The sequence below is a fragment of the Perkinsus marinus genome (genome assembly GCF_000006405.1).
Source record: "Perkinsus marinus ATCC 50983 genomic scaffold scf_1104296940846, whole genome shotgun sequence".
NCBI lineage: Eukaryota > Perkinsozoa > Perkinsida > Perkinsidae > Perkinsus > Perkinsus marinus.
Genome location: NW_003212688.1, coordinates 97,622 through 111,661, shown reverse-complemented (window position 1 = coordinate 111,661; position 14,040 = coordinate 97,622). Strand labels below are relative to the sequence as shown.

General features: G+C 49.1%; 7 protein-coding genes across 7 annotated transcripts; 5 read left to right on the top strand and 2 right to left on the bottom strand.

Annotated features, from left to right (window-relative positions):
• The first annotated feature begins 617 nt into the window (after window positions 1–617).
• Window positions 618–1,480, top strand: Pmar_PMAR000963 (hypothetical protein). The gene is made up of 5 exons (XM_002781962.1): window positions 618–738; window positions 789–848; window positions 891–1,006; window positions 1,059–1,140; window positions 1,189–1,480. The coding sequence occupies exons 1-5, from the start codon at window positions 621–623 to the stop codon at window positions 1,239–1,241; spliced, it is 429 nt and encodes a 142-aa protein (XP_002782008.1). The 5' UTR covers window positions 618–620; the 3' UTR covers window positions 1,242–1,480.
• Window positions 1,481–1,730: 250 nt separating this feature from the next.
• Pmar_PMAR000962 (uridine phosphorylase, putative) lies at window positions 1,731–2,622 on the top strand. The gene has a single exon (XM_002781961.1). The coding sequence runs from the start codon at window positions 1,750–1,752 to the stop codon at window positions 2,497–2,499; it is 750 nt and encodes a 249-aa protein (XP_002782007.1). The 5' UTR covers window positions 1,731–1,749; the 3' UTR covers window positions 2,500–2,622.
• Window positions 2,623–4,465: 1,843 nt separating this feature from the next.
• Pmar_PMAR000961 (hypothetical protein) lies at window positions 4,466–4,859 on the top strand (the record flags this gene model as incomplete). Its single annotated transcript, XM_002781960.1, has 3 exons — window positions 4,466–4,499; window positions 4,578–4,683; window positions 4,733–4,859. 3 exons carry the CDS (start codon window positions 4,466–4,468, stop codon window positions 4,857–4,859), a joined length of 267 nt encoding a protein of 88 aa, XP_002782006.1.
• A 256-nt stretch (window positions 4,860–5,115) lies between these two features.
• Window positions 5,116–7,367, top strand: Pmar_PMAR000960 (Ornithine decarboxylase, putative; the record flags this gene model as incomplete). The annotated part of the gene is made up of 12 exons (XM_002781959.1): window positions 5,116–5,170; window positions 5,215–5,310; window positions 5,353–5,407; window positions 5,456–5,609; window positions 5,654–5,773; window positions 5,826–5,976; window positions 6,028–6,124; window positions 6,216–6,283; window positions 6,325–6,616; window positions 6,858–6,944; window positions 6,993–7,111; window positions 7,157–7,367. 12 exons carry the CDS (start codon window positions 5,116–5,118, stop codon window positions 7,243–7,245), a joined length of 1,383 nt encoding a protein of 460 aa, XP_002782005.1. The 3' UTR covers window positions 7,246–7,367.
• Window positions 7,368–7,471: 104 nt separating this feature from the next.
• Pmar_PMAR000959 (Dus1p, putative) lies at window positions 7,472–9,267 on the top strand (the record flags this gene model as incomplete). The annotated part of the gene is made up of 10 exons (XM_002781958.1): window positions 7,472–7,524; window positions 7,575–7,667; window positions 7,717–7,804; window positions 7,867–7,953; window positions 8,001–8,120; window positions 8,166–8,328; window positions 8,391–8,512; window positions 8,558–8,811; window positions 8,867–9,046; window positions 9,092–9,267. The coding sequence occupies 10 exons, from the start codon at window positions 7,472–7,474 to the stop codon at window positions 9,246–9,248; spliced, it is 1,317 nt and encodes a 438-aa protein (XP_002782004.1). The 3' UTR covers window positions 9,249–9,267.
• A 703-nt stretch (window positions 9,268–9,970) lies between these two features.
• Pmar_PMAR000958 (conserved hypothetical protein) lies at window positions 9,971–11,446 on the bottom strand. The gene has a single exon (XM_002781957.1). It carries the CDS (start codon window positions 11,422–11,424, stop codon window positions 10,042–10,044), a length of 1,383 nt encoding a protein of 460 aa, XP_002782003.1. The 5' UTR covers window positions 11,425–11,446; the 3' UTR covers window positions 9,971–10,041.
• A 1,053-nt stretch (window positions 11,447–12,499) lies between these two features.
• Pmar_PMAR000957 (conserved hypothetical protein) lies at window positions 12,500–13,882 on the bottom strand (the record flags this gene model as incomplete). Its single annotated transcript, XM_002781956.1, has 1 exon — window positions 12,500–13,882. One exon carries the CDS (start codon window positions 13,880–13,882, stop codon window positions 12,500–12,502), a length of 1,383 nt encoding a protein of 460 aa, XP_002782002.1.
• Window positions 13,883–14,040: the final 158 nt, after the last annotated feature.

Below are 14,040 nucleotides of genomic sequence, written 5' to 3'. Positions count from 1 at the left end.
GCAGCGGGGCCTTTCACCCATCTCGTACAAACGCCATTCTGGTGTCTGCTTTTGTCAGCCACCTCGGCGCTTCTATTGCCTGAGCAGCTCGCTGCGTGAGTCTAACGATAGCAATCTTCCCAGACGATACGTCTTCCAGATACATGCCTAGTGTGTGGGCCTTCATAAACCCTTTGGGCCATGCCTCAGTTCCGGTCAATCACGCGTTGATGTCGTGGGGTAGCATTTTGGTAGAGTACTGTCAGCTCGATGCGCTCGGCAATGATCATTCCCTCAGGTATTAGAGATGTGCGTGATGGGCATCAAGATCAATGTTATGCTATTCCTGTTCAACCTGCTCTTCCCCATGTAGAAGAATCGTCATATCGTCCGAGCTTTTGTGATAGATTAAAAAAAGCGTAGGTACCCGATGGACGCTGCGAAGATCCTAGTATGCGTTCTTCAACTTGGTTGCTGTTGTCCTGTGCGACGAACAGCTCGTATTCTAATCTTGGTCAGCGGCATTGCAGCCGTCCTGTTCATCCTCAACGGCCTCCTCAATGGCGGAGGCGGCATGTGAGGACTACAGCCGTACCGCTCTGTCCTATCGCTGTATCAGATTCGCTGGTGTTGGAATAGTGATGGGCGGGATGTGTTTGGTAGAAGTGTATAAAATATACACATTAATGGAGCAACGACAACTGCATACTCACCCACTATTCGAGAACGCGAGGAGCTGGGGTCGTCAAGAGCGCGATCGTAACACATACTATTTTTTGCTATAGGACGGTCCGACCGACTTCTTTCAGAATTTGGTGTAGTCAATCGCATGAACGTAGCTTTTCGAGATGATGACGATGATATAGAAAGTATGCCCTCGTATTTTACTCTCATCAATCGTGTTCATGTAGGTGTGCGTCGCCCTACAGGCAGTACACGATTCCAAGGTGGTCAAGGTCAAACGGGTCCTTCAGCATTGCCGACGGCCCCTCCAGTTGTTCCTGTCACTGAGAATCAGCCACAACCTGTGAGGGAGACAATCTACGGTGTACCCCTTTGAATGAGTTCTGTTATGGCAGGCCCCTACAGCGCCTCGAGATAATGCAGCATTCTTAGACCGACTGGATGCCAATAGACAGCAACAGACCAAGACAGTTCGGCGTAGGTCTCTTTCCAAATGGGTACCATTCTATGGTGCTATTGTGTCAGAATTGGAAGACGAACGGTTGCAGCGAGAGCGCAGGAATGACGACCCGTCGTGAGAGAGTTGTTCGAGAAATCAGAATTGGATTATCCAATACCGTTTATGTCGATAGTGCCTTCTGATTCCAAGTGCCCAGTGTGTCATCGGACATTTCCTTTACAGTGTAGGGAAACATTTTGTAGCCGCATTGTGCGTGCAATCGACATGAGATGAGTGTACGCAAACACACTTAGTCCCCTTTGGCATCTTTCATCGCTGTTAATATTGATAATGACCTCGGCAACGACCCGTACCGCCATTTACGCACATTTTGCGTTTATAAGGAACATGGCACTTCTATTCAGGGTTACGGTAGTTGATAGGTACGTATGATGATCTGAGCTTTCTGTTTTTCATCGAAAAATGTTTAATTTCGCGTGCGTTCACCATGAACGCATGCGCAAACATGGCAAGGGCCTCAGCATGTTGAGAATTATTGCGAATTTGCGACTAAAACTTCTCGTTAATGGCCAGCTCAGGAAGTCCTAGTATGAGGATCATCCTGGTCAGTATTTGAATACCCTTCAATGGTGTACGAAGCCCCTCATCTCAAAGTTAAAGAAGGTTCCATTCATCCAGTCGTGTGTGCAGTTGGTGACCCTGGTCGTGCTGAGCTGATCGCTACCAAGTACTGTGACTCGTATGAACAGTTGGCCTTCAATAGAGAGTATCGCACCTTCAACGTTCATTATCAAGGCGCGGATTTCACTGTTGCTTCCCATGGTATTGGCGGTCCTGGATGTGCTATTTGCTTCGAGGAGCTAATCAAGTGCGGTGCGAAAGTGATCATGCGCCTCGGCACTTGTGGGTCATTGAAACCCGATGATATCAAGCAAGGAGATCTCATTGTCACCACAGGCTCAGCTGCAGAGGACGGTGTTTCCCAATATTTGGTCCCAGCGGGTTTCCCTGCTGTATCGGACCCGGCCTTATGTATCGCTATGCGGGATACCGCCCACGAGCTCGGTTTCGAACGCTGCCACTTCGGCATCACTGTAGCGGCTGCTTTGTTCTACCCAAGTCCAGCTAAGGAAACCACTTTGCTTTCGCATGCTGCTGCTGGGGCAATTGGTGTCGAGATGGAGAACTCAGCCCTTTTCACTGTGGCTTCTATCAGAGGCATAAGAGCAGCCGCTATAGCTGCGGTGGACGGGTGCCCTTTGAGATGGGATGAGGGAGATTATGACCCTCATGGCACTGCAGTGAAAGAGGGTAAGCATCGTATGATTCTAACTGGTATTACCGTGGCCAAACGAGTCGTTCTAGAGGGTATATAATTGTTCACACAAGTTACCTTATTCTCATTTGTCGAGATGGTTTCATGATAATTGTAGTACTAGTAGTGGGGCTTGATGCCCACCCTATCTATTTGAAATAGATCATTTCGAAACGATGGCTGATAATCATCGAGTTGAGTGCGAGTGGGTGGTGGTGAAGAAAGGACTCCTTTGATGAAGTTGCCCAGGACTCAAGTACGCAACACTACTGCATCATATCACAAAATTATCATGGCTTCCATTTGTTCGATATGATGTCGAACTTGCTGGAGTCATTTTCGTAAAGCCAGTGCTTCCGAGGAGGTTCTGAAGGCCGACAACACATGAGGTCTTTCTTGGCACGAAGTGCTGATGTCATGAGTTTGGAGTTGATCTCGTAGTTGCTCAGAAACCTGTTGGCCAACAAAGTGCCTGATGTGGAAAGCAGCACCCACCTTATGCGAGGGTCGTCCGAATTCGTAGATCCTTCAGGAACCATGTGCTCTAGAATGCTGTAATTGGTGTATCCCTGTAAAGCCTGGTTGATTCCTCCTCGGGTTTTCTCAAGTGTTTGCCTCTGTATCACGACAAGCTTGTTTCGTTGGCGAACCTCAGAATCTGTCCAAGAGTGATTATAAGTGAGAATTTGGCCACTCGGCGTACCGTCGATTATGGGGAAGTGTATCCCTCCAGCTCCTCCTGCTGATACCCATTTGAGTGTTCGTTGGTCGCTCTCGGTTGAGTTCAACGCCCGCAGTGGCTCGAGTGGGCTCTCGTAGTCTCGTGATAGTACTCTCATCTGCCAAGGCCAATTCGACAGAGATCTTTTAATTTGACGGCACTGATGATTGAGCATGGCTGAAGCCAGTGATCGCTCGCTAGTTCGAGCATTTGTAGACGGTGTTCGCAAACCTCGTGAGCATTTTTGGATGCGCATAAATCGATGACCAATGAGGCTTGTGAGGCCAAATTTCGTTCAAGTATAGCGAACATCCTCATGAATAATGTTCATGAGTGATTCAGTAGAAGTTGTGCTCGCTGTAGATCTCTCGATAGGGTCTTGCTCAGCCGACTCTCAAATCATTTTCAGAGGCCGGTGATGTCACTGGCATCATGCAAGAGCTCCTGTGCGGTCGCAAATTTCTCCATTTTTCTGACTTCTGATCGAAGTGTCCCAGAACATCGCTCTCCGTTCGCACAAGAGCAATTCAAGTGGGCTGAACAAGAGCCCTTCGACACTCATTCGTAACCGATTGATACGATGCCTAAAATACTCACGAGGTTTCGACACACCTTTTGATCAGGGAGCATTCTCATAGGAGCATTCGTACGCATGGGAAACCGTAATCATTTAGGAGATTCCCCGAAGTGTCTGGTTCTGATCTTATGCGTTTCACATTTGACATTCTCTCTTTGAGAGCCTTATATATAATGCGAAGTCAATCCCACCTGCGCCTCGGAGTTGCATCGTTGCATTTCACCATCAACTCGAATATATGCTCTCGTTCGGGGCCTAGTTATAAGTTCACCACGGCGGGAAGGCAAGCCTGCGAGGGGTTTCCGATGCATCAATATGAAGAGAAATCCTGTTACGAACGATTTTTGCGAAATTGACGGTTAGCCCACTATCGCCAAATACCAGTGCATGAGACTACTGAATAGGACGCCCCCCAATCTGAACCGACGACCTGTCGATTGAACACCAGTCATTCTACCACTACGCTACACACCATTGAGAACAAAGTTTCGATGCAAGCGATGTTATCGAGAATACATAGTTTCCCAATTGCTCATTCGAGAGCCATACATGAAGGGAATTTCAGCTTCCTTACTCGACAGGCGAGTCTGTTGCTTGGATCCCTCGTCCAATCCATATCTGTAGAGGAACTCGGGGGTTTCTTCGGTGCTACGTCGGTTCGCGCATTACGCGCTCGCCATTATGATCGATTCAAACTCGTACGCGCAGGTTCATCCATCGCTCATCACAATGGATGCCTCAGAAGTCGACGCGACTGCTGGACGTAAGTTTGATCTCGTCAGGACGCTCATATACTTCTAAGGTGTCAAATATTTGACCATTCTTTCCCCTTCCCTTGCAGTCCCTTCCATCGAAGAGATGGTCTACCTGGACCAACCCTTTGACTTCACGCAGTTGTCACTCGAACAACTTGAAATTGAAAAGCTCAAGTTAGAGATCGCCCTGAGGTGAGTGTTCATACTCGAGGGCTCATCATATGGGTCATGTGATGTTCAGACAAGAGGAACTTCGGAAAGTACGACTAGACCGTCGAGCACTTGAGCACATGAACGCCGCCGCGGCTGCTGCTGTGGCCGCCCACCATCAGCAGCAGAATACTCCTCCTGATGCCCCTACGGACTAAGGATTGTATCCGGTATCATCACTCTCATTATATTTGCACGTTATCATCATCTCTGGCATGCTCTCGAGTTAAGCACATCGTCGGTGCTCAGAGGATCCCATGATGAGGTCTCGGGAATCGGAATTTTTCTCAGCCGTTTATGCCCTTCGCGCTTCCTCGTAACTGCCGTTTATTCGCAACCTTGGAAAACTCTTGACACTCGTAACCTTTCGAGTCGATAGTCTTCACCACAGCGGTAGCTCACTGGTACGACGTTATGAACCGTTATTCTGTTCTGAAGGAAAATGACAACATCATCCATCAAGTCAACTGTAAGGCTAAGTTGCTCGTGTTACTACTGACTGGTCTTGTCCAGTGCCCTCCAAGTCGCTAGATCCGCTACAGTACGTTGCTGAGGAGGCCCTAAGGGACTTGGGCAACCCAGATATCTCTGTGATGCTCCTTGACCTAGGTAGGTTATCACAACACTCAACCATATATGCACCTGCTTCAGATCAACTTGAGCGTCAGATGAAAAAATGGAAAGAACTGCTACCCCGTATTATCCCGTAGGAACTCACTCTTGCTCCAGCGGCTCAACGCCAGGGTTCTTGTAGATACTACGCAATGAAATGCAATCCCGAGCCAATGCTGGTGAAGACTCTCTACCACTTGGGCTGTAGATTTGACTGTGCTACCATCAATGAGATGAAGCTGGTCAAAAGTATCCTGTCCGAGAATATGGGGGGTTCGAACGCCCATATTATAGATGTGATTTCTCCCACCTTTTCTGGTAGAAGGAAATTTTCTTTCAGGAAATGATGGCCTCGCACATCGTTTATGCTAACCCGAACAAATTGCCGTCTCATCTCATTGGTGCCAGAGACCTGGGAGTTGAGTGCATCGTAGCTGATTCTGCCTTTGAGATAGCCAAGGTGGGTTAATCGGCTCTTCGTTGCTCTTCTGGTCTCATTGATATGCGTTCAGATTGCTCATTATCATCCGACAGCTAAGCTGCTTCTCCGTCTTGCTTGTGTTGACAACAATGCGCAGTGCCCGATGAGCTCCAAGTTCGGCGCATCCCTAGGGGTCGCGGTTAACGTGCTGTTGGAGGAAGCAGTGAACCATGGCTTGAACGGTGAGAAGAGTTCCACTCAGCCAAGCGTATTAGATGTCACTTTTACCTCAGTTGTTGGTGTATCCTTTCATGTGGGATCGGGATGCTCGGACGTCCACTCTATCACCAAGGCTCTGGTTGATGCTCGTGAAGTCTTTGATGCTGCTGCGTAGGTCCTACAATTTTCAAAGTTACGCCTGACATCTCCTCGGGAATTGTTCGTCCGGTTTTGGTGTAGTCGTTGATGGGTATCCCCTCAGCTCTCGCTATGGTATGAAGTTGTCCATTCTTGACATTGGTGGAGGCTTTCAAGGCGTCGATAGGGAAGGTAGTCACCACCAGCTTGTGGCTGCTCTCAATTTTTGTTAGGATCCCCACTCAACTTTAAGTCTATGGCTACTGTGGTTAACTCTCTGCTCGATACTCTTTTCCCCGATCCGGATGAAGTCCGTGTCATCGCTGAGCCCGGGAGATTCTTCGCATGCAGTCCCTGTGCACTGCTCACCAAAATCTACTCGAAGAATGTTGTTGTGTCGGCGGCTAAGCTGCCAGAGGTGAAGAGTTGTGGTGGCATCAGTGACGAGGATACGATGGATGGTGGAAGCAGTAGCAGTGCCAGTGTAGATGAAGGCGGAGCGAAGAATCTTTCGTCGCTCACTAGGTAGGCCTTGGTCGTGACTCGTATGCGGTGTGGGAAAATATGCAAATGCTCAACTACATGTGTAGGTGACATCTGCGGAAATTCCGAGGAAAATTGAGGAAATTACTCTCATTGGTTTCTGTACACTTACCCCTGAATTCATATATAGACTTTTATAATTAGTGAGGAAATTACTGGGTTTAGCTGAGGAAGGCCAACATTTATTCCCCCAACACTATGGGATTATTCGCTACTGTTGTAGGCTGTATCTCAACGATGGTGTTTACGGCTCTTTCAACTGCATTCTCTTTGACCACCAGGTTGTGTGGCCAGAGGCTCTCTATGCAGAGTAATACTAACCTTAACAGTGAGGAGAGATGATGGGGCCGTTGTGCAGAACCGAAATACGCGGTATCGCAAGTGTCACTAACCCGACGCAAGTGCTCTTCGGACCGACGTGTGACGGATTTGATACTATTATGCAAGGCGTTACCCACCTTCCTGAGATGGAAATAGGTAGTTGTCTTATAGTATGAGCCCTTTATTAGTAGTGGGGTGCAGGTGACCATCTACTATGGAGGAATATGGGCGCTTATACTACTGCTGCTGCTACCAACTTCAACGGTTTTGATACTCCTATTTACTGGTAATATATTCGTAACACTTGTTGTGAGTGTTCTGATAGGTACTACAGAACTACGACCATGACTACTACTTAGTCCCTACCGAATAGAGGTTATTTTGTTCATATCTCTGCACTCAGTCAATAGCACGATGCCCAGAGCTTCAATAGGGCTTCGCAGTGTTGTGTTTGGAGTGACAAGTGACGGTGGCTGGTCGAAGCTCCTCCTGTATATACTCGTTCCTTGTTTCCTTATGTCCGATTCGGTGTCGTCAAAGCCGCGCGGCTCTGATGTGCGAGTGCATCGGTACTCTTCTCAGGAGATATACCCTTCTTTGAATGTGCATACTGTTGCAGATATGAATGGTGGAAGTCTATTGGTTCTCCCCGGTATGTGACGGCCCCTATGGTGGATCAGAGTGAATTAGCGTTTCGTATGATGACTCGAAAGTAACTCTTTAAGGGAGCTCCGGCTGAGATGCCGAGTTGGTCGGTCTAGGTATGGCGCGCAGTTTTGCTATACTCCAATGATGCACGCGAAGTCCTTTGCTACGTCGAAGAAATATCGAGAGAAGAACTTCGAAACCGTAACAGGGGGGATTGCGGCCATCACTGTATCGACTTCCACCTCACTGCTGTCCTCGCGTAGGCTCCTGGAGATTCCCCCCTGGCTGCCCAGTTTTGTGGTGATGATGGTGACGTTATAGTAGAAGCCGCGAAGCATATAGAAGATCAGGTAATAGGAGCTGTGGGCTGGTCTCGGGGAGTTGTGTATCACAATAGGTGTCGTGCATTGACCTCAATCTGGGATGCCCTCAAGGCATCGCTAGAAGAGGCCACTATGGAAGCTTCCTGCTAGAGGAACCTGAATTGGTTCTCGGCATTGTAGAGAAGATGGTCAAGGTAACTACCTCGGTCTTCCCGAGTGAACATATTTGCTGCATTCAGGGCATAAAGTGCCCGGTCTCAGTAAAGATTCGTCTGATGACCGCTAAGGACGATGATGGTTCGGGGAGGCCGGACGTGGCTGCGACGAAAGAGTTTGTGAAGCGGTTGGATGCCCTTGGAGTTGATCTTATTGCGTTGCATCCTCGAACTAAGGAGTGGAAGGGTACTACAGTTTGGCGTGTCTGTTGGTCTGTTGGAGCTCCTCTTTACATAACACCGGGTCAGGTCAGTTGACTCAAGCCTGTTGGTGGCAAGCGGCTGCGGAGGTTCGTGCATGCGTACCGGACATTCCGTTCATCGTCAACGGGGGCATTTCGTGTTTCGAGGATGTTGAGAAATGCTTTAAGGTGGTCGAACTCGGTGGGACTCCATTGCTCATCGCTGTGTTGTAGGTCACCAAATGTGATGCAGTGATGAGCTCTGAGTGCATCTTAGAGGTCCCGACCTTGTTCAGGGGCCCTGAGAAGGACGGTCCGGCCCTCAGCCAGTGCGAACTGGTGGAGGAATATATCAAATTTGCTAGAATGTACCCTCATACTGCGCCCCCGAGATGTGTCAAGAGTCACGCCTTTCGCATGCTCTATGCCCCTCTGCAAAAGTTCATTGAAGTGCGCGAGAAACTCGGAGGCTCACGTAGTGTGGAAGAGTAAGTTTCTGTATAACCCATCGTGGAATACGTCGAGATGATTGGTTCCTGCCAGGATATCTGTTGCAGTCAAGACTCTCGATGAGCTTGTCAGAAATGATTCGCAACAGGCTGAAGTTGATGCGAATCCCTGGCCTTCACGGGGATACTATTGGCGACATCAGAAACCTTTACTATCGACAAGTGACCTCATACGGAAGAAGATTATAGAAAAGCCAGAGGGGATGGAAGAGCTGTAGTTGTGGTTAAGGGAGGTCCGAATAACACTGGCTACTTTCAGACCAACACTGGGAGGGAGGAAACGGGAATATCGGAGGTTGAGCCGCTCACAGCGGAAGGCACTGCGCAAAAAGGAGATGGAAGATTCCCGAGGTGGTGAAGCGGATCCATCGAGCTCACCGAAGAGGATTGCTGTTGACGCACCAGCTTGTACATAGGCCTTTCTTATATAACGTACTTAACCCACTGTCACGTTTCCAAGGAAACCGAATTCTAGAGTTCATCAGACTGGAAGCCATCAAAGTCAACACGGAGTGTCAAGAACATCGGGATGAGAAAAGTATTCCAGACTATTCGTCCCAAGAGGTGCGCAAGGACCACGTTCCCCTTCCACATACAGACCTTGGCTAGACGACCACAGTCTTTCTTTGTTGGGCGTATGCTGACAGCAATATCAAATAAATCACGCTCTGCCCACTAACCTCTCAGCGAGTCCCTGGCACGGATCAAACATCGGTATTGCCACGTATCTGGCTGAGTTATAGATCCCAGTCCCAAGCGAGATAGAAATAACGTCTTCAAAAAGTGCACATAGTGTAACGGTATAGTGCTTCTGCTACATGCGAGAGATCGCAAGTTCAAGTCCAAGGGCATGCATTTCACCACCCATTTTTATATACACTTGCTACCGAGATGTAACCTTCTGCACGTGCATATATCGAAATTGCTCATAACAGACCACTTTCGTTTGAGGTCGCATGTTACATTGAGTGTGTTCGCTCCACATGCCTACGAGAGACCACGTACTGCCAACTTGTAGCAATAGTATCACATATGGCATCTTCCCGATTCTCCCTTCAATGTGATGCAGATTTTACCACAAACCCTTTCATATACAACTCAATATATCGCTTTTGCTCACGAAAGAAGGAACAGTTATCTTATAACAAATGCGAGCAAAGTTAGTCACATACGGACAGTTACTCAAAAGAGGACTCCAAGAAACTAAATCTAGTTCATGAAAGGAGTATGATGGACGAAATGCCAACCCCAACTGCCAATGATGCCGCGCTTGTTCTCGTTGACCTTAGTGGATTCAATGAGACCCTTCTGGATGGCAGAGAGCTTGCCCCAGAGGACCATATGGCCAGTGCCAGGAGCAGACTTAGCACCCAAAACGAAGCAGGCCTTGTTAGGTCCGAGAGAAGTAGCGAACATACCAGCACCCCAAGGCCACCAAGTAGTGACGAGGTCCTTGGCACCACCGAGCCCGCAGCAGCCGCCAACGGACTTACCCTTATGCTCGAGGTGGTCCAAGATCTTAATGTTCTTGGTAGCATGAGCGGCCTGCTCCTCAGAAGGATAAGAGATCTTAGGGATCGGGGGAAGCTCAGGGACCATGTTGCAATCACCAATGGCGAAGATGTGACCGTTACCCCAGAGGGACTGAGAGCCATCCTCGTTAACCTTGTAGACCTGCAAATGCTTGTTCACGTGAATCCATCCTCCGCCACCGGGACCGCGCTTCTTGGGGTCCTTCTCCTTCTTGTCCTCCTCCAAGGGGTTGTAGCCAGTCAAGCACTCCTTAGGCATGAACCAGTTGGAAGCCTTAGTGCCAATGCAGACGAAAGTGCAGTCAGGCTCGCCAGTGAGGCCAATCTTCTCGAAGAAGCCCTCCTCCTTGGGAGCGTACTTCATGCCATAGTAGCACTTAATTCCATGCTGCTTCATGTACTTATCGCAGTAGTCGGCAGCGTTCTGAGGAAGGGGTCCGAGGCACTTAGGAAGGAAATCCATGATGGTGAGCTTGAGATTGGGGAAGTAGTGCTGAAGCTCAGTGACCCACTCGACACCAATGAAACCGGCACCGACAATGAGAACGTTGGCCTTCTTCTTGTTGAGGGCGGCAAGCTTCTCATGCTCCTCGAAGATATGACGACGGCGACCCTCGATGAAACGCTCATCGATGTGCTTCCACTCAGACTCGGCAATGGCACCCTCGTTGACAGTGGGAGCCCAGAGAGACTCACCCCACTTGGAGAAGAGACCGAAAGTGCAACCAGCGGCGATGACGCAGTAGTCGAAGGCGACCTCCTCAGTGTGATCGGAGAACATCGGCTTGACATGAGCGATTTGCTTCTCACCGTCGAGCTGAGTAACCTCACCCCAGAGGAACTTAATGCCCATAGTGCGCTCCAAGATCGACTGGTAAGTGAATGACAGAGCGTCGTAATGACCAGGCTTGACATAAGCACGGAGGACACCAGGAGTGTACTCGAAGTACTCCTTGGCATCAACAAGGGTGACGTCGAAACGACCCTTGAGCTCGTTGGCAGCGAACATGCCGGAGAAGCCGCCTCCGATGACTAAAGCGTGGCGCTTGTCAGAGACCATCAGAGACAAACAAATACTAAACTACACACATGTCACATCGCCTTCGAATGTTCCACGTCAATCCCTACAGGGTACACTCCCACACGGATATCACTTTCCAACTAAATTACTACAAAGTCCATTTCAACCACTGACAATCAATCAAGATAGAGGAACTACAGTGCTCACCAAGACATTCTTACCGGGGAGCTGCAATATGTATGCACTCCCATTTAGCTGTGCGCTGCATAGCTAATTTGTCCCCCTCCCAAGACCAACGGCGCAATTACGGCTCTCGCAAGGTATTCCATGGTATTCTCATTAGAGCTCCATGCGAAGCGGCTAAGATGACTTCCTCATACATAACTCCATCATGGAGACTACCAGAATGTCGAACGGTACTGTAACTCCTCCAAACGGTTCAATTATGGGACGAAACAGGTAAGCCGACTCGAAATGGACAGGCTCTGGTGCACACAAAGGAGACATCTTCTTCGCTTCTACCGCTCATCGCGGTCATTTATGGGTGGCTGGCTTGTGGTTCTCTTATGGGAGGCTCCTACTAACACTACTCATTGGGTCAGGAGACACACTGCGTCCTCGGATACTTTGAGATGTTTGAACTTGGGAACTAACCGCATGGACGTTCACAAGATCGCTAGAGATATCATGGCCACGTTTGGATTTACATTCATTGATTCACAACTCCCATGGTTGATGGTCAATATAACGAGTGGTTGGCTACATATCAACTTGTCCAACACCCAGCACTCCTCTTCGGAATACCTATTTCATAATGTCATTTTGAGGCTCGAAGTGTTGACTCTCGGACAAGTATATCATAACCATTACTATCATCACATACAATGATCCCGCGAATCAGTTGCTGTGCTTTTGCTTAGGACACAATCCAGAAGCATTGGAACCAGATGAATTTTTTCAATACGACCGCAAGCGAATACGACATCCAATAGTTCACTCTCACTGTGAAAACTTCATGCACAACTCTTAGCGGCCCCAACAGAGAAAAGGATTGCACGAGCAAAAAACTCGGCTACGGGAACACTCGCAGCAATAGAATACAGTACTAGTAAAACTAGTTCATGAAAGGAGTATGATGGACGAAATGCCAACCCCAACTGCCAATGATGCCGCGCTTGTTCTCGTTGACCTTAGTGGATTCAATGAGACCCTTCTGGATGGCAGAGAGCTTGCCCCAGAGGACCATATGGCCAGTGCCAGGAGCAGACTTAGCACCCAAAACGAAGCAGGCCTTGTTAGGTCCGAGAGAAGTAGCGAACATACCAGCACCCCAAGGCCACCAAGTAGTGACGAGGTCCTTGGCACCACCGAGCCCGCAGCAGCCGCCAACGGACTTACCCTTATGCTCGAGGTGGTCCAAGATCTTAATGTTCTTGGTAGCATGAGCGGCCTGCTCCTCAGAAGGATAAGAGATCTTAGGGATCGGGGGAAGCTCAGGGACCATGTTGCAATCACCAATGGCGAAGATGTGACCGTTACCCCAGAGGGACTGAGAGCCATCCTCGTTAACCTTGTAGACCTGCAAATGCTTGTTCACGTGAATCCATCCTCCGCCACCGGGACCGCGCTTCTTGGGGTCCTTCTCCTTCTTGTCCTCTTCCAAGGGGTTGTAGCCAGTCAAGCACTCCTTAGGCATGAACCAGTTGGAAGCCTTAGTGCCAATGCAAACGAAAGTGCAGTCAGGCTCGCCAGTGAGGCCAATCTTCTCGAAGAAGCCCTCCTCCTTGGGAGCGTACTTCATGCCATAGTAGCACTTAATTCCGTGCTGCTTCATGTACTTGTCGCAGTAGTCGGCAGCGTTCTGAGGAAGAGGTCCGAGGCACTTAGGAAGGAAATCCATGATGGTGAGCTTGAGATTGGGGAAGTAGTGCTGAAGCTCAGTGACCCACTCGACACCAATGAAACCGGCACCGACAATGAGAACGTTGGCCTTCTTCTTGTTGAGGGCAGCAAGCTTCTCATGCTCCTCGAAGATATGACGACGGCGACCCTCGATGAAACGCTCATCGATGTGCTTCCACTCAGACTCGGCAATGGCACCCTCGTTGACAGTGGGAGCCCAGAGAGACTCACCCCACTTGGAGAAGAGACCGAAAGTGCAACCAGCGGCGATGACGCAGTAGTCGAAGGCGACCTCCTCAGTGTGATCGGAGAACATCGGCTTGACATGAGCGATTTGCTTCTCACCGTCGAGCTGAGTAACCTCACCCCAGAGGAACTTAATGCCCATAGTACGCTCCAAGATCGACTGGTAAGTGAATGACAGAGCGTCGTAATGACCAGGCTTGACATAAGCACGGAGGACACCAGGAGTGTACTCGAAGTACTCCTTGGCATCAACAAGGGTGACGTCGAAACGACCCCTGAGCTCGTTGGCAGCGAACATGCCGGAGAAGCCACCTCCGATGACTAAAGCGTGGCGTTTATCCGATACCATAGAAGAGAGAGAACTACAACGGGAACACATCAACCGTCAACATCCTACACGAACCAGAAAACTGTGATCACAAACAATAAATACGCTAACTATCATCCTGACTCGAAGCTAGATTCCCTCAGCTTAAGGCTGTATATGGAGCTCACATTCGAATCTTG